Raw genomic sequence first — 21187 nt, 5'->3', positions numbered from 1 at the left:
CCTTCCTAGTGACTATGGATCCTCCCTCTGGAGCCATAGGCCCAAATAAACTCTTCTATAAGTTGCTTTGATGGTGAATGGTGACTAACACACCTGAGGAGTGAGACACTGGGATCCACATGTGCACAGGAGGGTTGCTGCTGAGAATGGGAAAGAACAGGTTCAAGCTGAATCCATTACCTGTAAAGCCAACTTGGCAGGTGCACTCGTAGGTGTCCTGGCTGAGCATGTGGCAGGTACCTCCATTCTGACAGGGGGGTGACACAAAGCAGGGATGAGAGGTCGAGTACTGGCAGTCCTCTCCTGTGAACCCTGGAGCACATAGGCAGGTGGCTTTCCCCAACATGGCCTGGGTCACACAAGTGCCACCATTTTGACAGCGGTTCTTCTCACAGGGGTCTCGATGTTGACAATATTCTCCCAAGAACCCCTCCAGACATCTGTATTCAAAAAAAAAAATGTATGAAAAACACCTGACTTCTTGTGAGTCCACAGACCAGAAGCTGTTGTACATGCAAGAAAATATTTGGATGTGAACAGAGACATCTGGGGGTACATACAGCCTGCAAAACCTAACTTCAGGAATAGAGACATCTGAGGGTGCATACAGTCTGCAAACCCCGACTTCAGGAATAGAGACATCTGGGGGTGCATACAGTCTGCAAACCTCTGACTTCAGGAATAGAGACATTTCGGGTACGTATAGCCTGCAAACCCCTGACTTCAGGAGAAGCGGGCTCAGAGAACTTATTACATTCCCAGGCCTGAGTCCTGGCAGGTAACAGAATAGTGGGTGCATGATCCAGCAGGGTCTGCTACAGCCAGTTAGCATGGCCCTTCCTCAGAGATCCACACGGGCACAGGCGGCGATGGTCTCTCTGTAGAGCATTTGCATACCTGTCTCCTGTGTCATTAACTTTCTCATTCTGATGAGGCAGCTGTCAAGACTAAGACAGTCTCCTGACAAGTAGACTCAACCCTCTAGACTTTCCAGGTTAGCATACACACACCATCAGGTGCCCCTGCTCAACTGAATGCTGAGAAATGGAAAGTTATTCTGTTTCTGGACAACTGAGACTGAGACGAAGAAGGAAAAGAAGGTTCGGGAATAGTTTTAAAAGACATTTTAAATGTTGGTATATAAACAAACGAAAAGACATGGAGTATGATTAAGAGACTATCTGAAGTACCACATAAACAACTGTGTGTAGCAGGGAAATAATTCAAGAATAACACTCTAGCTGGGCATGGGAGTACACACTTGCAATCCCAGGACTTGGGAGAAGAAAGCAGGTCAGGGGTTGAAGGTCATACTAGGTTACATAATGAGATCAGGACAGTTGGGACTACATGAGATCCTACCTCAAATAACTTTTTTTTCCCATATTTTCCATGTTAAGAGCATGAGAAATCATTTTATATTCCACCTCTTAATTCATAAGACACACAGCCACCCCAAACTAAGCACATCATTGATAACAATGTTCTCTGAACAGCATCAGACAGGGACTCCCGCTTTCACGATGGAAAAGCTGGGACCACTAACAACACATTTCTAACAAAAAGAACTGTGCCTCTAACAAGTTTGCTGCCTGGCTGAAGCCCCAGAAACTTGACTCGACCTATCTGCTCATTTTACTTTATGGAAGATAAGGGAGTGATCTAGAAGCCTGCCCCACTATTACCTATAAGATAACACCTTTAAACCAACTAATCCTTCACCCTCACACACAGCTCCTGCCATGTCTTCTCTGGTGACCTGAAGAACTGAAACCATGCTGAATTCCTTCCTGCTTTTGCCAAGCATAGCTACTGGTTAGCCAGGTGAGGTCTTAGGGTTCAAGGTTTTTGAGAAAATGAGGAAGGCAAAATGTAAGGGAACTAAGACAACAGGCTCAGAAGAACTGCGCAATGCCCATAATGACTGGGGGAGAAAGCAGCTGGTAAACAGGCACAGTGTGGTGATGTAATCGGCCACAGCCTCCTACCCCTTCCCAGAAGCCCGGCATGGCTTCAGTGCTTCAGGTCACCATGGAAAGTGTGGCAGAGGGGGAGCAGACAGGACTTCTTCATCACTAGGTCCGTCCCTCTCCAGACAGGAAGGGAACATAAGCAGAGTTCACAGTGATGGAGCCCATGACTGGCAGGAGACAGTGAGTGCGCCTCAGCTGGGTAGAGGTCTCCTCAAGAACCCAGTGGGACTGGAGAGATGACTCAGTGGGTAAGGGTGCACTGCTCTTGCAAAGCCCCAAGTCTGGGTCCCAGCACCCATATCAGGCAGGTCACAATTACCTGTAACCACACCTCTAGAGGACTTGATGCCCCGGGCCTCCCTGCACCCACATGCACACATCCCCACACAGATACACACAGACATATAATGAAAGATAAATCAGGTCATTATAAAAGCCCAGGTGCTGTAACTATGAGCCAATTGCTTCTCCCCACTGACACCTTCAATAGTGAAGAAGGCTACTCACACTGTGGGGTCGTGTGAGAACCAGGCAAACTCAAATATGTGGGAGAAAAAAAATGTTGTATTAAAATGCTCAGCAAATGAAAACCACTTTTCTCTCCATGCTCGCTGAGGAAAATATGATGCATTATCCAAATCACAGCTTGATCTGACAATAGAATGTGAAGCGTCGCTGGGTTTCTTTTTTCTTAAGCAGAGGCACAGAGAACACCAATGTGGCATGGCTAAAATTAACCCTGAGAGGGATTATTAAAAGCATTTGCAGCTTATTTTCTGTGTTGTGGAAGATGCTGAGAAACTGCGCCCACCTCCCACTCACACCAACAGGCCTCTGGGCATCAGGCCGGGTTGATCCTCCCGGGTGGGAACCAGGCACCCTGTGAATAATGGCACGCCTCTACACCCGGGTGGGCTCTGCCCAGCTCTGTGCCTCAACCGTTACGCCACCCTGATGCTGCCATGTGGCATCGGCTAAGAAAGTGCAAACTCATTGAAATGTCAGCATCATAAACATACAATGAAAACACGGTTCCCAGGAAAACAAAAATGGACCAACACGAAAGTTTTGGGACCTCAAAGACGCTCTTCTGAATTCTGGATAGGGTTTAATCCAAATGGCTGTTCCCTACCAAGTATGGAAAGTAAGTTTCAACTAAGTAGATCATGTTTAAGAAGCCAGCAGCAGTGGAGAGGAGCAAGGAGTGGCTCGGGGGTCTGAGGCGGTCCATTTCTGTATGACCTACAATCCATGAATGGTTTTTACATTTCCAGATGCTTGAAAAACTTAAAAAAATAATATTTTGTGGCACTTGAAGGATATATAAATTCAAATTTCCGCAGCCATAAATAATCAGGTTGGAGCCCCGCCATGCTTGCTCATTTGCAGATGGCCACGGCTGCCACAACAACAGAGTGGAATATTTGCAGTAAGACCACATGGCCCACAAAGATATTTAGTCCCTGGAACTTTGCAGAAGTTTGCCAAGTTTTCAATAGAGAAGACATGAAGTCTATTAATAGTATCCAATATGCTTATTAATCATGACATTAATGATGATGAAGAATATTCTACTAGTTTCCACACACAAAAATATTAAACTCATTCATTAACAGTGAGGGTAAACACAAATAGCAAATGCTGACTACGTGCCAAGCATTTTTCCAGTAGTCATGGATACACACAGGTTCGGCATCCAAAGGGCTCAACCAAGCAGAGGTCAAAAATGTCTGGGTCGGGGCAGGATGGAGTCGGCATTGGCCATGTTCAGCTGCTTTGCCATTCCCTAGATAAACAGCATGACAGCTATTCACAGCACTAACACTATGGTAAGCATTAAAGGTCAAGAGCAGGTGCTTTAATATGGGAGGATACGCACAGGTTGCATAAAAATTCTGTGTGTCTTTACATAAAGGCTCCATGGGGTTCCTGGAGTCCACCCCCAACTGACAGAGGGACAACTGTGTAGGAAAACCTGAGTTCCTGGACGGAAACCCCAGCAGGCAATAAAACAAGTAAAAGATACATTAGGCAGAAGAAAACATGAATCAGGAAGGAATGGAGGGGCTGGGGAGATGGCTCAGCAATCAAGAAGTGCACAGGCTGCCCTTGTAGAGGACCCGGTCTGTCCAATACCCACATGGTGGCTCATAAGCACCACAACTCCAGGCCCAAGGACATGACACCCTTTTCTGACCTCCATGCGCCCCAGGCATGCACATGATGCACACACATACATGCAGACAAACATTCATACACATAAAATACAACCAAGGAGGAGGCACAGGCGGGAAAAGAGAGGCATTTCAACTTCCAATCGGAAAACCTGGAGCAGATGATGAGGGGAGGTGTAAACGGAAGAGAGACACGGAGCACAAAGGCCCTAAGGCGAGAAGCAGCCTTCCAGGAAGGGGATGGGACCCTGTGCTGCTATCAAAGGGAGTAGGGAGCAGAGAGGGAGCAGGGCTACAAGGATGGGGGGCCTTGAGTCCTGTGAAGGGTTCAGGGTTCCCCCATCAGCACTTGGGGATGACACACAGCAGAGCTAAGCTGCTGAAGCCCGAGGCAGAACCATGCTCTTCTTTATATGAAACCAGACCTACGTATGGGGGAAGACCTCATCCTAATACCACCACCATTGCCTTCTGAGAGTGCGGACATTGTGTGGCTCAGCTGAGACTTTACCCTTCGCCATAAGGAAGCCCCCATTCCCACGGGAGGCTCTATTGGCCACTTTCCTGCACCCCGGCATGTGACCCTGTCTCTCACAAAGCCTGGAGAAGCTAGTCTACCTTTTTCCTCACCCATCGTGGCCACTTTCAATTCAAGTCTGGATGCCCTACCCTTCTCTGTTGTCTACATTTAGTGTTTGTCATTGTCACAATGACCTAAACATAACAGGCGTCAAAAGACACCACTCTAAGCTACCAGATCAGTTTTCTAAGTCATTTACCTACCTTGATATGTCTTGCCAAAGGCAAAAAAAAAAAACAAAACACTGGGGAAAGATCATTTTTCCATAAAACTTTAACCCTTCCAATTTTCTAAGGATCCTATTCATAATCTGGTCATGTCTATTTAATAGCTTTAAGTTACAGATAATTTCTGTGTTCTGACAAGTCTTGTTAACTGAATTCCTGCAATGCTTATCATTCATGTTCACAGTTTCCTTCTTGATAGGAGCTCTGATCATCTTTAAAGCCTCAGGCCAGACATCTTGTTGCTGGTTGTTTCCCTACCTCTGCGCATCCTTGAATAACAGAGCCTTCAAGCATCGTAAGGTAATATCTACCAAATGGCTTAAGCATTTCTAAAATAGTCCTGAGACGCCACAGCCAGTCTCTGCTTAAACACAGCGTGTAGAAATGGGGACGTGAGGAAGTGTTCATTTACCACTGTTCCTTCTCCAAAGCCTCTGCTCCAGAACCAGCCCACCTGAGCTGCAGCTCTGCTTCGTCATTCGGACCCCATGGATTCCCAGACATAGCAGAAGCCCTCTCTGTTCTAAGACAGATGCAGTACGAGGGCCTTCTGCCCTCACAGAATCTCCACATCATCACAGCACTATGAACACCGTGCAGCAAAAGGTGAATGCTGTGCATCGTTAAGTAAAATTACTGGCTTGCTGCTTCAATCATCTTTCCGTTGTAAGAAAAATGTTCCTTTAAAATTCTGCCACATACACACACCACATACTTCGCTTCACAGATACTTACCACACACAACACATATCACACACACAAATACAACACATACCACATATACCACACACACATATACCACCAGGGGGTGGAAGGGGTGGTGTTGGAAAAAGACTCCATCTGAAAGGTTAAAGGTTACCTTTACAGCTGCCCTGCCTGAAACAGCCAACCGAACCCTACCTCTCACATGGAGCGGAGGATATGAATGACTGCAGCTCGGGTTGTCTCCCTAGTAATACAGGGCAGAAAAATGTCCCCTTCCACGTCTCCCAAGTGAACAGCCACCCGTCCAGCAAAAAGCCAAAAGCAATGAGCAGCTTTGCAGCACCGAAACGACTGAAGTCTGAGGAGGAAATAAACCTCCTTTTCAACTAAACACCAGTGTCCGCCCACCCCATTTTCCCCACCAAATGTTCTAGCAGCAGGGTGAGCCCAAAATCTACCCAGGCTTTACTGAAGCTCATTTTGGTTTTGTTTTGAGAGGTTTTATTTTAATTTTTTGGTGAGGATTTGGTCATTAAAAGCAACAACAAAGCAAAACCCCAGCACACACAAGAAAGAGGGGTGTACTTCACACAACAGCAATTTCAAAATCATGAGTTTTCAAGAACTGTACAAAATGTTGGGGGGGGGGCTTCTCCTGTGAGCCCATCGCAGTGCAGCTGTTCCCCATTAAAGCGCCTCTTGACTCCCTCTGGGCGAGTTTCCAGCAGCAAATTCTTTAAACAGAACTCAGCTTTCAACCCACTTTCTTCTTGCTCTGGGCCCCTCAGCCATCCACTCTGCAGTGGCAGCCTGCCTCTGCTGAGCTGGGGGGGGGAGGGGCTGTCGTTAAGGTAAAAGAGGTAGGGGGGTTAAGAGAACCCACAAACTAAATTAAGCATCGGTCAGTAACAAAGATCTACAGTTTGAAGGGCTCCAAGTCAGTCTGTTCTTTCCTGTGGCCACGATGCCAGCCAGGTTTCCTGCCACCGCCACCACCATCCGCCCCTAGCCTGTTCCCCCAGCCAGGTTCCCTACCACCACCACCCTCCCCTACCCAGTTCCCGTTCCCCCTGTTAAAATAGATAAAAAATAATTGCTAACAGCCGAAGTTGGCAGTAACCAGTGAAAGTTCTATTTAACGTTCAATTCCCAAAGCCAGGCTGAAAACATGTAGGTGCCCCAAAGCATACAGGCTCAAAGCACAGAGTTTAAATGTCTCAGCCGCACTCAAGAGCCCGGGCCACTGGCTAACGGTGGTGTGTCCCTCATTCCAAGAACTTGGGCCCCGTGTCTCACTAGACCATCAACCTCTTAATTCTGGGACTCTGTGCAGAAGAAAATAACCGGGCTGTGCTCAGTGCTGACTTGTTTGAAAGCACGGACTTATGGTTAACTTTCTGGTAAAAAAGGAGAAAATGGAAGTCACCTATCATGTTCACGTCTTCCCGCCATCCCCACTCCCACTCATGCCCTGCTGCTACTCCCCAAAAGAGAATGGGAAATGAAGAAAAAAGAAAGGAAAATAGTATACCTTACTCAGGAGGAAGGGAGAGGTATTGGTGTGGGCGTAAAACATGCTTTCCAGGGCCGTCTTAGTTTGAGGTAAAGGAAACAAAAATGAGTATATAATCAACCCTACACACACACACACACACACACACACAGAGAGAGACAGAGAGAGAGAGAGAGAGAGAGAGAGAGAGAGAGAGGTAATACACAAAGACGACCAAACACTGTGGGGCAGGCATTTTTCTGCTATGTAAATCTGCTTCCTGGACAGCACATTTCTGCCTTTCTTGTACAAGTATTTCAGAAAATGTTAATCTTGATTCCCACATTAGCTGAATGCTTCCAAATTAAAAAGTTTCCCACAGGAAAAAATCCTGGAAGGGGAGCTGGGAGGCTGGGGACTGTCTCCTGGAGCCCCACCTCGCTGGTTCACATGTGTTCAGGTTTTTCCACCCCCTCATTGGAATAAAGCAATAAACAGGCTAATTCTAATAAATCCAAACTGAAGAGGCTGAAGAGGCAGGGCCTCGGAGGCACTCATTCACAGCGCTGCTCCTCTGCGCCTTCAGACTGACTCGGGAGCGAGGCAATGGGAAGCCATGCTTTATTTACAGAGGAACTCTGTGAGTGCCCTTATCGTCCAGTTGACAGTCCAAGCTCATATATCAGAGTGCTGAGGCCGAACTGGGCGTTCACGCTCTTCAACAGCCTTCTGAAAGATGGGACGGGGGACATTCAAACAGCGCTGAGGCTCGCGTCGCTGCTATAACAGAAGGTGGCTTGCCCTTTATCTTCCTGCACATATGGGTCCTTTACCATGCGCCCTAGACCCTGAGAAAATATCCGTGTGTGATTAAAACACGACACACTCTGGTCACAGAGTTACAGAAGGCACCCTTCACTGTGAGAGACAAGACAAGCGAGAGAAGTGGGCTGAGTTCGAAGTTCTGTGCTGCGGAAGCACACAAGGGTCTGGGACCCTGATGCCCTGCCAAAGCACTCTCTGCTCCACTAAGTCGTATCTGGTCCACATCTGAAGGTATCCAAGTTGCTGTCGTGAGTCACACCAGTCTAATCTGGGTGACTTTTGCAGGATTGCTGATGGAGTCAGCCTCAACTGTGGTGCATCATTCCCAACCTCAGGGAACATTCCTGAACTCCTGATGCATGGTCTTCAAACAACTGCCTTAAGACAGCTTCTCTTCATACTCGGTACTTTCTCTGGACCTGCCTTCTTCCAGTTCAAACAGCATGCTACAATCCACCACTGTTCATGCCCCAGGCCTGTGCACACACCATCCGCAGCCCCATTATCTCCACACCCCGGTTGCAGCCATGCCCTAACATTGCTTCAAGCCCAGCTTAAATGTTATTTCCTTCCCGGCAGGGTGGCCTATGCAGCCTATGATTGCACTTGGGAGGCGCAGGCAATCAGCCCCTGTCCCTACTCCCCAAAAGAAGAAAAGGAGGAAGAGAAGAAGGGAGGAGGAAATGCTACAGGAAGGGGAAGAAGGGGGAAAGAAAAGGGAAGGGAAGGGTGGGAAGGGACATCCCCACTTTATGCTCCCATAAATCTGACATATTGCATTAACCTTTACTATAATTATTTACCTTCCCTAATAGACAAGAATTATTCTCTGCTGTACTCCATGTGCCAAACACAGTGACCAGCATATGGAAGTCATTCAACTGTTTAGTGCTCACATTCTTAACAGATGCCAAAGGGCAAAACGCAAGGGTCCACAGAATCTTAACAACTTAAAGACTCTAGACTTCAATTACACTGAAAGTTTGGGAGCCACTGGGTTGAGCTATTGACCTAAAGGATTTTTAAACTAATTAAAATTCTTGATACACAGAGTATCAACCCCTTAACCTTCACACACCCAAGCCTATTCAAAGCCATCCAACCCCATATGGAGTAGATTTCTTTAGATCACAATTTCCCCCAAAATATGAAGTTACCCAGAAGTCATAGGGAGATGAGTGCTGCACACAAACCCGACTTTCACACACAGCTAATGCCGGCAGTGCCTGTACGAGAAGCTCACACGGCATCAGAAGCACCAGACGGCACCAGACGGCACCAGACGGCACCAGCTCTGCTTCTGGGGTTGGGCCAGGCTTACCTGTAAGCATCTCAAGACACTTTTAGGAGAAAATTCGATTACTGAAATCATCACCATCACAGCAGCCATCCCCAAACCTGTCCACACAAAGGATAACTTCCATGGTGTTTACATCAGCTGACACTCGTCACTCTGATGGTAAGGAGGACAATTATTTGTCAAAGAAAAATGTGTGATTTTCACTTCTTTGAATTGTGTCCCTTGTTATTTTAGAAGCATCTCTGTTTTGACCCTGCCATAACCCAGCGCAGACCATCTAGTCAGAAAACTGCCACCGATCAAAAGCTGCCCAGAGGGACCCAGTGTGATTTCTGTTGTAACTCATCTCATCTGCTTCAAGAACTTCATCTGGACATTAAAACAACCAAACAGCAGAAAAACGGCTCTTCTGGCATCTGCCAGTTCTCTTGGGAAAACAGGAACTTAAGAGTCGCTCTTATGCCCTAAAGTGGGTTGGCACACACTGGTCCTCGGGGGGAAACCACTATCTGTTTGTATCGTCTGCGCAGGCTTTACATCGGTGCCGTTTTAAATGGCCATACAAAGTGACACGGCTTGACTCTGGGCCTAAAGCTATCTAGCACTCTAAGGGAGTCTGCGGGCACTTGCTCTGAGGGCAGGACAGCATTGATATCACAAAGGCAAAACACTTGCTTACAGTTTGGGTTAACTCTTGTTTTCTACAAATAAGGCCATTTTTGATAGAGATAAACTCAGTTGGTAGAGCACTTGGTTCCCATGTGAGAAGCCCTTGGTTTAACTCCCAAGGCCATAGCAAAAGGAGGAGAAGGAAAAAAAGAACAGGACTGTAGAAACCAGGCCAGTGTAATTTCAGAAGGACAGCCCAATGGTCTGAGGAGCACCGCTGAGGGCTGCCACCCTCTGCATGATAAAACCAAAGATGAAGGCTGGGAGTATAGCTTTGGGGTAGAGCACTTGACAAGAGCAAGACTCCAGATTAGATGCCAACACCAAAAATGTAAATACTGAAGAAAATAAAAAAAAATAATTATGGTGTCTAACCCTAATGTGGCATCTATCTGTCACTGCACCTCTTAAAATAGGATCATGGCCTAATTGGAAGGGGGAGGCAGAGGATCAATTCTTGTGAGTAAAAACTATCTGAGATTTTACAGTGGCTTGTGGTCTTTCATACTACAGAAACTAACCATCAAACAAACATGCTAAAAACACTCCATTTTACCCAAAGCAAAGGTAAAAGCACATGGGAAAACATTTTCAAGGGTGGTGGTAACAAGCACAGAAGACCCCAAAATCTGAAGTGGCCCAGGCTGAATCTGTGCTTCAAGACAGAGCGCAAATACAAGCATAGACAAGGCCAAACTACGGCAGAAACAGCAACATGCTACAGCTCGGGTCCCACAGCATCTCGCTGCTTCATGACTAGGCTGAGCCAGGGCAGGGCTACTACTAGTTGCCCATATTCTCTTCAGTGCTCCGCTGAAAGCACTGTCCGGTAGCCGTCATGGTGGTTCTTCTGGGAGAGGCATTGAGGACATGGGCACATCCACAAGTACATGCATGTATGTATGCACACACAATCCAAGTCTGCCATACAGATGAATATGAGTGTAAATGTACAATGCTGTGTGTCCAACAATTAGGAGTTTGTCCTCTATCTGAATATTAATATTGAATGAATATTAAAGCGTAATTAGCACATAGTTTTTAAAATGTCCTGCCTAAGGCTTCAAGACAGCCACAGATCTTTCTGGCAAAGCTGATGCCCACAGCCCATTCGTCTGGACCAGCCCTGGCTCTGCAGGTAGACATGTAATCCTGAATATCTCTTTACTCCCGATCCTCAATCTTCCTGGATGTTAAAATAAGATGTTTGGTTCTGGACAGAGGTATCAAAGGTGACAAGCACTGTCTGCTCTTGCAGAGGACCAGAATTCAGTTCCCAGAACCCACAGGGCAGCTCACTACCATCTGTAACTCTGGCTCCAGGAGACCTGATGTCCTCTTCTGGCCTTCCAAAAGCCCCGAGCATGCTGTAGGACAGCTACCAATGATGCTTAGACTCACCAAACTTTAAAACATTAAACCGTACTAGAGTTAACATTCTTACTCTCTCAAACTGCTCCACAAAACCTCTCCTTTTTGTCTGTTTCTCATGTTAATACATGTCTGCCCACATCATTTTTTTTTTGTTTTGTTTTGTTTTTGTGGTTTTTCGAGACAGGGTTTCTCTGTGGTTTTGGAGCCTGTCCTGGAACTAGCTCTTGTAGACCAGTCTGGCCTCGAACTCACAGAGATCCGCCTGCCTCTGCCTCCCAAGTGCTGGGATTAAAGGCGTGCGCCACCACCGCCTGGCTCCACATCAGTTCTTAAACAGTAACAACCCTGAAGAAAAAGAACAGGCGGGACATCCAGTTCGCCGAATGGGGTCAAGAGAAATAGCCCAACCCTGTCTATATTCTAGTCAGTAATGCAACACAGAGTAATTTACTCTACTGTAGTCTGCCTCGGCTCTTCATGTATAAAACATGGTGTGTGGGGAGGCAGATGCATCCTAAAGTCCCTTTAACCTCCTCCCAAGTGTGATGACCTCAGTATGGACATCTTAACTCCCGCAGCATCTCTACCCAGGGATGCTGCTGGCTGTGTCAGTGTTGGGGGTAGGGGTGGGGTGGCTGCTGCCCCACTATAACCAGGCTACTACAGTACTCCAAGTCCTGCTCCTTGGGCAAGATCATGCCCATGTCCCTCTTTTTCTCACACCCCTCCAGGTGCCCAACTATTCTGGCAATGGGCCCAGCATGCTTGTGTAAATGAATTCTTACTCAGGTCTCACTTGGAGCTAAGCCCTCACAGGAGGGCAGAGGAGGCCAAAATCAAGCGAAAGAGAACTGACAAACAATGCATTCAAACACTGTGGGCACTAAGAAGAAATCCAGAGCCCAAAGGACCTCTGTCCCTTTCTAGGCGTCAGCATCTTCCCCAAGCCGGGCCAGCACAGCAGCCTGCTTTCTTCAGCACAGATGATGGCAGACACTTAAGGCCTTACAGGTAAATATCACAGGGCATTGAAATGACTGATGTGTATGAGAGACAGTGGTGGGGGAAGAGAATACTGCATTTAACCTCATGGGGAATCGACCATTAGGTACATCTATGTAGGACCTTTCTCCAGAACTTGTTTTCAGGCGCCCTTGTGACCCATATAAAGGCCTCTCCTGCTCACTCCCCCAGTTCATGACACTGTCACTAATTCCTATAAACCGAGAAGGAAACAGGTGTGGAGGTGCACACCTTTAATCCAGGGAGGCAGAAGCAGGTGGCTCTCCGTGCATGTCAGGACAGCCAGGGCTACGTAGAGAGACCCTGTCTCATAAACAAAACAACACAATTGAGAGGGTGGATGCAAATCCCACCACTGAGCTGTACCGTGGAGACATCCGTGAGCTCTGACGGCAGTGCCAGCCTTTGCCTGGAAGGAAATGAGTCACCTTGTCATTAGTAACCAAGTGCTGTCCGTTCCTAAAGAGTGACCCGGGCCTTCACAGACGTGAGTTTCAGCAATACGAGACTGAGAGTCAGACACCACAAATATTATATACAAATAGGACTATGGCAGAGAAATAAAGTCAAGGAGGCTCCTTGGGTACTGCTCAGAATGACTAAGGTTTCGAAAGGGCAAGCTGCCCAGTGAAGAAATCCCTCAGGGAGACGAGCCTGACTTACACAAGCCCCCGGGTTTCAAAATCTTAAAGGGCCAGGAGAGTAAATGACCAAGGCATTGCCAAAATCTAGGCAAGGAAATCATAACCAGCATCAAATGTTTTCCACACGGAGCGGGCATCTCGGTTTATTCTGGATAATTGAGGGTTTGGATATGTACTGTATAATTAGAGGAAACAAGCAGTAAGGAACATGAGCTAATTTGGGGTAACCAAAGGCTTGGCTAACAGATACTCGCTTACTCGGATCCCTAAAGTGAGTCGAACCTGGCCAGTGGGATGCTGGACAGAAGAGATACAACCGTGAGATACCTGGATTCTCAGCTGAAAGTGTACTGCGCAGCTGTGGGAACTGCCCACGGCCACTGTCTCTGTTTTCGTACCACTCCCTCATCCAAACCCATTCTTTTTCTTGGCTTGTGAGGTTCTTGGACTCCGAGTTTCTTGCATAATGTGGCCACAAGCCCACCTGGCTACTCTGTCTGGCCACACGATGAGTCAACACATAGCCAGAAAGTCTAAGGGAAGAAAGGTGTCAGCTGCCCTCGACCCTTCCCCCAGCCTCTCAGGCTAGGCATTCCATCCCCACACGTTCAAGATAACATGTGCTAATGGAGTGTTTGTCCAAACCACTTGGCTGTCACGAGAAACCAGGCTGATCCACACACTGGTTTTGTAAAATGCTACATGAACTACAATTCAGACAGGAAAAAAAAAAAAAGCAACCAAGATGGAGACAAATTTGGGGCTTTCTGGTCTATTCAAAATACCCAACAGTGAAGGCCTTAAGCTGTCTCTGGCTTCCTCATCCACGACGTCTACACCCAGGGCGTGGCTGGTGGCAGTCCCCTGAACCCTTGCCATCCTATTGGGGAGACAGAGATGTCGAGAAGTTTGGAGAGTCAGGAGATGGAAATTAAGGGCTTCGTGTACCGCTTAGGTCAGGCTATGTTCTCATGAACTTTCTCTTCATACAGGAGGGGAAATGGGATGGAAGGTTGTGATTCTGTATTCACTGAGCGACGCCACCATCACCACTGTCCTCGCCTCCTTTCCTCCTTCCTAAAGACCTTCGTAAAGACCATGGGGACTGTTTCTGAGAGGAACACATTAAACAGAAGTACTGAACAGAAAGGGAAGCCCGATTTCCCATCCGAGGAACTTAGACCCTGATGACTGTGTCTTCAGGAAGGTCACTAACAGCGAATAAATAAGATCTAGAAAATGTAGGGAAATCAAACAGAAATTTTAATTTCCCTTGCATTGAGATGGATGTGAAACAGAACTCGAATTACACAAATATGGAAAAAACACAGTCTCCTAATACATGTGCACGTGAACACGCATACATGGTTAGACACACATGTGACAAGGGGGACCGAGACTCCAGCTTCATTCCTGGGCATTCTAACTCCTGAGCACTGCGGAGAAGGTTCTATCATGCCCACATATTTATGCTATTTTATCAAAGCTTGGAAATCTCTTCATAATTCTATTTTCATTGAATTTTGATGAAGGGCAGATACAGGTAAAACTAAAAGGAAGAATTTTAATTAAGCTTCTCTAGAAAGAGAAATATTTCTCATTCTGCTTCCAGGGGAAGGTAAGTGGGGGGATAAAGAATTCCTACACGAACTGATGGTGCTGACAAGCTATGACTGAACAATAAGCAGCTTCTCACAGGATTAGGGTTAACCTGGAGACTGTGTTCAAAGCAGCTGAGCTAAACTCCAATCTATTAATGCCAGCTTTGTGGAGCCAAAATTAATTGATTTAATTTATTGGCAGCTATCCAAGACAGGCAGAAGGATTCAGGCTGAGCCTACGAATGGCCTTCTACTTCACCAAACAACGAGACACTTATGGCTCCAGCTTAAGGCATAAAGAGGACTTGGAAAGAGCACGGGGAGCCTGCGACCGTGCACTGACCAGTGCTCAGACTCCACACACACACACACACACACACACACACAATGTCTAAAAGGACAGTGTGAGGAAGACTCTGTCCGCAATGGCACTGTTAGACGCATGGACGTGGGTAAGTCACTACACAAACACAGAGACTTTGTGCTGGTGGCAACATCTCAGCGGCCACTGGATCTTACCCATCTCAATACCACAGCTGCAGGAGATCAGGAAGTGGAGAGGTTTCAGGTTTTTTATCTAATTTTCTCTACTGAAAAGCACATCCACAAACACTATTTTCCAGCCCCCATCTCTTCATCTACATAATGGCAGAAAGGCTTTGGCCAAGGCTGACCTATGTAACCTCAGGTAGCTAGAAGCCAGTGGCATACGGGTGAGATGCCCCGGCCTACCTAATACCATGGTTTCTACTCTCAAAACAGAAACTAAGAGGCCAGCAAGAAGGCACAGAAGATAAAGTTGCTTATGGACAACCCTGACCACCTGAGTTTAAGTCCTGGAATCCACATGATAGGGGAGAACCTACTCCCGCTGACCTCTGACCTCAACATGCGTGCCATGGCGCACACATGCCCACACACAAAAATAAATAAATAAATAAACTTTAATTAAAAGAAGTAGAGATTTTTAATCATATTCTAGTAGTCCTATATCTTCCAATATTTTGCACTTCCTTTTTGGGCAGTCTTTCTTGATCTTTCAGTTTAATATACAATTTGCTCCCATTTTATTGATAGGTAAGCTGAGACAATAAAACAACAGCACATTTTCCAAGCGCTCATTTAGAGTCAGTATTTCAAAAAAGTTTTAAGATCCTGGAGAAATTATTTAAACTCTCTGAGTGTCCATACTGACTGATCAAGCAAGAACTCCACATTATGTATTTCAGTGAGGTCAGAACCTGGTCTAGCACAAGACTCAGCTATCACCGCAGTCGGTACACTGCCAAAGATCTGATCGCTAGCAGGAAGGAGCTCAAACTTGAGTCTATCTGGCATAGAAATCTATGTTCACAGCATGTTACCAGGGAGGACTCTTCCAAGACTTAATCTACTCACAAGTGCCAGGCTGAACCACACTGGGGCCCGGGGCAAATGTAGTAATCAGTATTGCTAATCTCTTTATGTAGAACTTTGAGAGTTTTCACCATTTCGCATTAATTTTGATACTCTGAAACATGGCATCAGGGTCTCACTGATCTTGATGACTGGGTTTCCGGGCAGTGCTCTAGATTCCACACCCGAGGCTGTGCCTCCCTCGTCTCACCCCCACTCTGCTGCTCAGGCCGAGCTCCGAACAGAGCTCACTGCAATCAGTTATTCCCCTGACTTAACACCGCCTTGCAGGGCCCACTCTGAACGCTTTAAGCCATCCAGCCCAGGGAACTGGTAACAGCTGGAGGACCCTCTAAAGAAGTATGAAGCAATGTAACAGTATCAGTTAATCACAACTACTACAGAAGACTTGGGGTGTTGTGTGCTACCACCAATGGTCCCACAGGCAGACTACAATGTTACTCTCTTCCTGTATGGGTGTTTTGCCTGCCTGTATATCTATGCACCACCTGCATGCCTGCTGGCCTCAGAGGCCAGAGAAGGGTGGTTGTGAGCCACCATGTGGGTGCTGGGAACCAAACCTGGCTGCTCTGCAAGAGAAGCAATGCTCCTAACCACTGAGCCATCTCTCCAGCCACAATAAGTAATTCTTGAGTTAATTACTGTTAAATACCACACTAAGACTAAGAGAAGAGAAAAAAAATTACTCCCCTGTGAAAGGATTTTAACAAACCAAGGATACCACACTTCATTTAATGTTTAAAAGATGCTAAAGAGATTGTAGGGAAAAAATGGAAGGACTTTGGAAGTACAGCTGGCTCTGCTATCACCTTCCAGAGAATGTATACATACACGATGCTCTGCTGACTAGAGCAACCAACGCGAAGGAAGCAGGCTGGCAGGGCCCGCTTGGCAGGAAAGCAAGCGATTAGGCGGGGGACAGTCCTGTTCCCGGCTCTGATCGTCAGTCCCCTTCACAGCAGTGAATCACTAACAAAGGTGATGAAAGGGACTAATGCTGAGTCAGCTATGACTTCAGAACACACCCTTTGGAAACCACCACCACAGCACAGGCGCAAGCACTAGGGACCCAGCCTCCATCATGTGCTGAGTTCTGAGGGAGTCCAGTGCCTCTGATCTCCGCTGTGATACCTAAATTTGTTAAGAGGACAATGAAGGCAACCGGCCCAGTTTTCTTGGATGGATTTCAGATGCCTGGACCACCAACATCACTCTAATCCTGGCAAAGAAAATACTTAGTTGCTAATGTTTATTAAAGCTAGCAGACAAGGTTTGGATAAAATGTGACACAAGCTTGTATTTTATAACATTTTGCATCCATCACAATGCACTTTAAAACGTAATTTTTAAATACAAGCTGGAGGTTCCCAGGAGAAAGCACAGGAACCTCTGCAACTGTGTGGCTTTATAACTAGCATTCCCTTCTTTTTCCACACTGCGCTACGCACCTCCTCCACGATAGGGGATAATGAAGAACTCTTTACGATTCCAATTTGCATTCTTAAGAATAACGGCAATAATGGAATCAGAGGAACTATCTTATCTGTTCATAACAATTATAAACTCAGGATGAAAGAGAAAAGGCACCAGCAGAAACTACAAGGGAAGTAGGACTTGAGAGGGGAAGGAAGCAAACAGCGGGACACCCACATTTAACTCTGCAGCTGCTCTCCAGCTCAGGCAGTGCTACAAAAAAAAAAAAAAGCAAGCAGGTGGTGAATGTCTTTCCAGTGGAGAACGAGGTGAAGGGCATCAGGACCTACAGAGATCAATGGAATTTGAAAGGCAAAACTCTGGAAAAGATGGACTCCTGGAAGAAGGAACTCAAAGTATGAACATAGCTGTGCAATCCTTCAATGGTTTCTGATTGTGCAGAAGACTGTAAGCAAGGACTGCACTTTGTTTCCTGGCCTCCCAGACCCGAATAATCACACAAAACTATATTAATTACAACACTGTTTGGTCAATAGCTTGGGCATATTCCTAGCTAGCTCTTACATCTTAAATTAATCCATTTTTATTAACCTATGTATCACCACAAGGGTATAGCCTACTGGGAAGTTTCTGGCATCTGTCTTCTTTGGCAGCTCACGACCTCTCTTTGACTCCACCTTCTCTCTCTCTCTCTCTCTCTCTCTCTCTCTCTCTCTCTCTCTCTCTCTCTCTCTCTATTATATATATATATATGCTCAAATTGCCCACCTGGCTTTACTCTGCTAAGTCATTGGGGGAAACAGTTTTATTCATTAGCCAATAAAAGCAACACATATACAGAAGGACTTCCCACATCAGAAGATGCGAACACAGGACCCAAGAGAGAGTCGGCTGACTGCAAAGACTAGATGGGCAGAATTCAAGCCTTGCCAAAGAAGAAGGACTTGATAAAACATCCCAGACGTGGTCAGTCCCTCACACTTCCCAGTGGTCCTCTAAAGGGTCGCACCTTGGAAATGTGGGCCATATCCCAGCACACTACCTCACAGAGCCTGAGGCCAAGCCTGATCATCATCAATGTACTCGCTCCCACAAAAGTCTGGGAGCAACACTCCAAATGCATCGTCTGTGGTGTCCACCAGTCCTTTAAAAGCCAAGTGTGAAGGAGAGCAAAACTGAACCCACAGTCAAGACAAGAAGCAGCAGACAGAGCTTAGCCCCTGGCAACCCAGACATTCCAATCAACAGCTGAGGACTTTAATTCTAATAAATATGTCCTCATAGTAAATATTTGTGGACTGGGTAGTTCAGAACCTCGCTGACACCCAGCATCCTAGGGAACATGAGTTGCCCATGATTTTTAATCAAAATGGGATTTGAGGTGGTTTATACTTGAAAGCCTGGAACAAACAACTCGAAAGTGATTAATTACATCCAAATTTAATTATATATTCACACCTCCCAGTAGGACGGGGGAGAAAAAATGTCTTAACGTTGGGAGGGAGAGGACTTTATTAAGGGCTGACAGCAACTATTTAGCAGCAGTAATTGAGTTTTATGCAAGATTGCACAGGTTCCCCTTGCCTGGCACCACAATCTGACAGGGTCCTTGGGCTCCTAGCAGTGAGAAGAAGGAAGAACAGTGAGCTATGCACAAAAGCCGTCTTTGGAAGCACTTATCCTCATCTGTCAATGTGCTCTTATCGAGGGTTTCTATGAGTTCTATAAACAATCATTAGGTTTTAGCTGAATCAGCAGCATAATGCCACCTTAACAGGTTCTGGGATACCTTCCACGTTAAAACATTTTTCTCCCAGTTCCCACCCTACCCCCCACAAAAGAAACTTGGCTTCAACTTTGTTTTCTTAATCCACTAAGCAACCTCAGGAGTAAAAGACAATCACATGCCCCGCATGCCTGGCGGAATTTTCATAACCCTTTAAGTGTTGGAACCCTCACTCACTGCCGCGTGTCCCGGGCGGAGGGGTGGTAACGGGCTGCGGAGAAGTGTGTGAGCACACAGCAGGTTTACTCAGCGATGCTTAGGAGTCTAAACAGGTCAGTACAGCATGTGGGAGCAGCGTGTGCAGCCTGTTACAGTTCACTCTCCGGGGCTCACTCACGCCCCCCACCCCCTCCCGAGGACACCCATGCACACGGCTGGTGAAGGAAGCCCGCTTTTCCCTAGCAGGTTGTTCTTGCTGGTCTCCAAAGGGGTGGCTCAGCCAATTTCCTCCCTTACCCCTTACCCAATCTAATTTCCTTCATAGTAGGACTGAAAGATTATCTGAGGGACACCCCCAAAACTATACCCCACAAATCCATCCTATCAACAACCAACAGGTTTTCGGGGATGGAAATTGGATTGCTTTTACAGACCAAGGTCTCACTATATATTGCTGGCTGGTACACCAAACTGATCCTGAACCGGCAAAGATCAGCCCGCTCTGCCTCCCAAGTGCTGGGACTGAACGCGTCCACCACACCTAGCCCCAGGCTGCTCTCCTTCCTCCGTGCACATCTTCATGCAGGGTTTCTTTCTGCAGCTGAGGACAACCATGCCTCTTTGGTCATGCTTCAGGTCTGAGGCTAGCCACTATCGAAACTGCCTCTCCCTAAAGCAACCCTTACTTAGTGTCCTCTCCAGTACTCAGAGTCTGTTCTCCCTGAAGCCTCCTCTCTCACGTGAGAACACACACGGGCCAGCATTTATAACCTTTGTGGAATTCCTCTGCGTAAGTCACTAAGTCCAATTACATCCAAGTAGCTGGCCTCTCTACCAGGCCAACGTTAAACAAAGCAAATAAAATTCCCAGAGGGGAAATCAATCTTGTTAAGATAAACAGATAAGAGACATGGAAATGACGGTATGTGCTGAACTCTGTATGTATGGTCCTCTTAATTCAAGGAGCGTGTGTGGCTGTTTCCTCCCAACTGAAACGCTTCCTTGCAAAGGCAGGGCAGGGCTGCTAAGAAGCATGGTAGTGAAATTTACAAGGCCCTGCTCCAGGGTCACCAAAGCGGGATCAGCTGTGGGGACAGCAGGCCGTCTCATTGGAGCTGCCTGCGAGTCGTGTGAATTGTGCAGGACAGGCTGGAATGGAGCTTTCTGGATTTCGCCACCATGCCTGTGTGGGTTTTTCACGGGGGTGGCTGCCTTTGAGCCACCTGGGCTCCAATAAGGAACACTAATGAACTCACTGGCTCACCAAGCAGACTGGGGTGGCATCAGTTCTTACTTCTATTTCCAGTGCCTTACCTGAGGTAAACAGATGTCTGTTTATGCCTCCCTAGAATAGCAGTTCTCAACCTAGGGGTCGAATGACCTTTCACAGGTCCTTCATTTCCGCCCAAGACCAGACCCTGACATTGTGATTCATCACAGTAGCAAAATGACAGCTACAAAGTAGCAACGAAAGTAACTGTAAATGTAAAAATAAAATAAAAAGAGTAAATGGATGTGGGGTCAGCACAGCATGAGGAGCTGTACTGAAGCCCAATGCCACAGCACTACAAAGCTAGAGCCACTGCCCTAGCAGAAGGCAGACAACAGAGCTCACTGCTCTCTAGCCGCTGGCTACCAGGCACCATACTAGGTATTAGCTATGCAAAAATGTCCAAAGCCAGGGCTTCAGGGTCTGCTGAGCAAAGGCTCAGCACATGGTCACATGTGCCCGATAAGACCACTGGAGAGCCAAACATTAGAACAGAGGGCGCCGCAGAGGCCTACAAGACAGTGGCGGCCAATTC

General features: G+C 46.8%; 1 protein-coding gene across 2 annotated transcripts in view; it reads right to left on the bottom strand.

Annotated features, from left to right (window-relative positions):
- The window catches only part of Notch2 (notch receptor 2), a 143614-nt gene that overhangs the window by 83662 nt on the left and 38765 nt on the right, over window positions 1-21187 (bottom strand). For both annotated transcript variants that reach the window (XM_057793051.1, XM_057793053.1), the window contains exon 3: window positions 181-440. In XM_057793051.1, coding sequence (XP_057649034.1) covers window positions 181-440 — 260 coding nt within the window. The remainder of the gene's footprint in view (window positions 1-180; window positions 441-21187) is intronic.

Source organism: Chionomys nivalis, chromosome 18 (assembly GCF_950005125.1).
Source record: "Chionomys nivalis chromosome 18, mChiNiv1.1, whole genome shotgun sequence".
NCBI classification, from domain to species: domain Eukaryota; kingdom Metazoa; phylum Chordata; class Mammalia; order Rodentia; family Cricetidae; genus Chionomys; species Chionomys nivalis.
The sequence above is the reverse complement of the archived record's forward strand: the minus strand, read 5'-3'. Positions and strand labels throughout refer to the sequence as shown.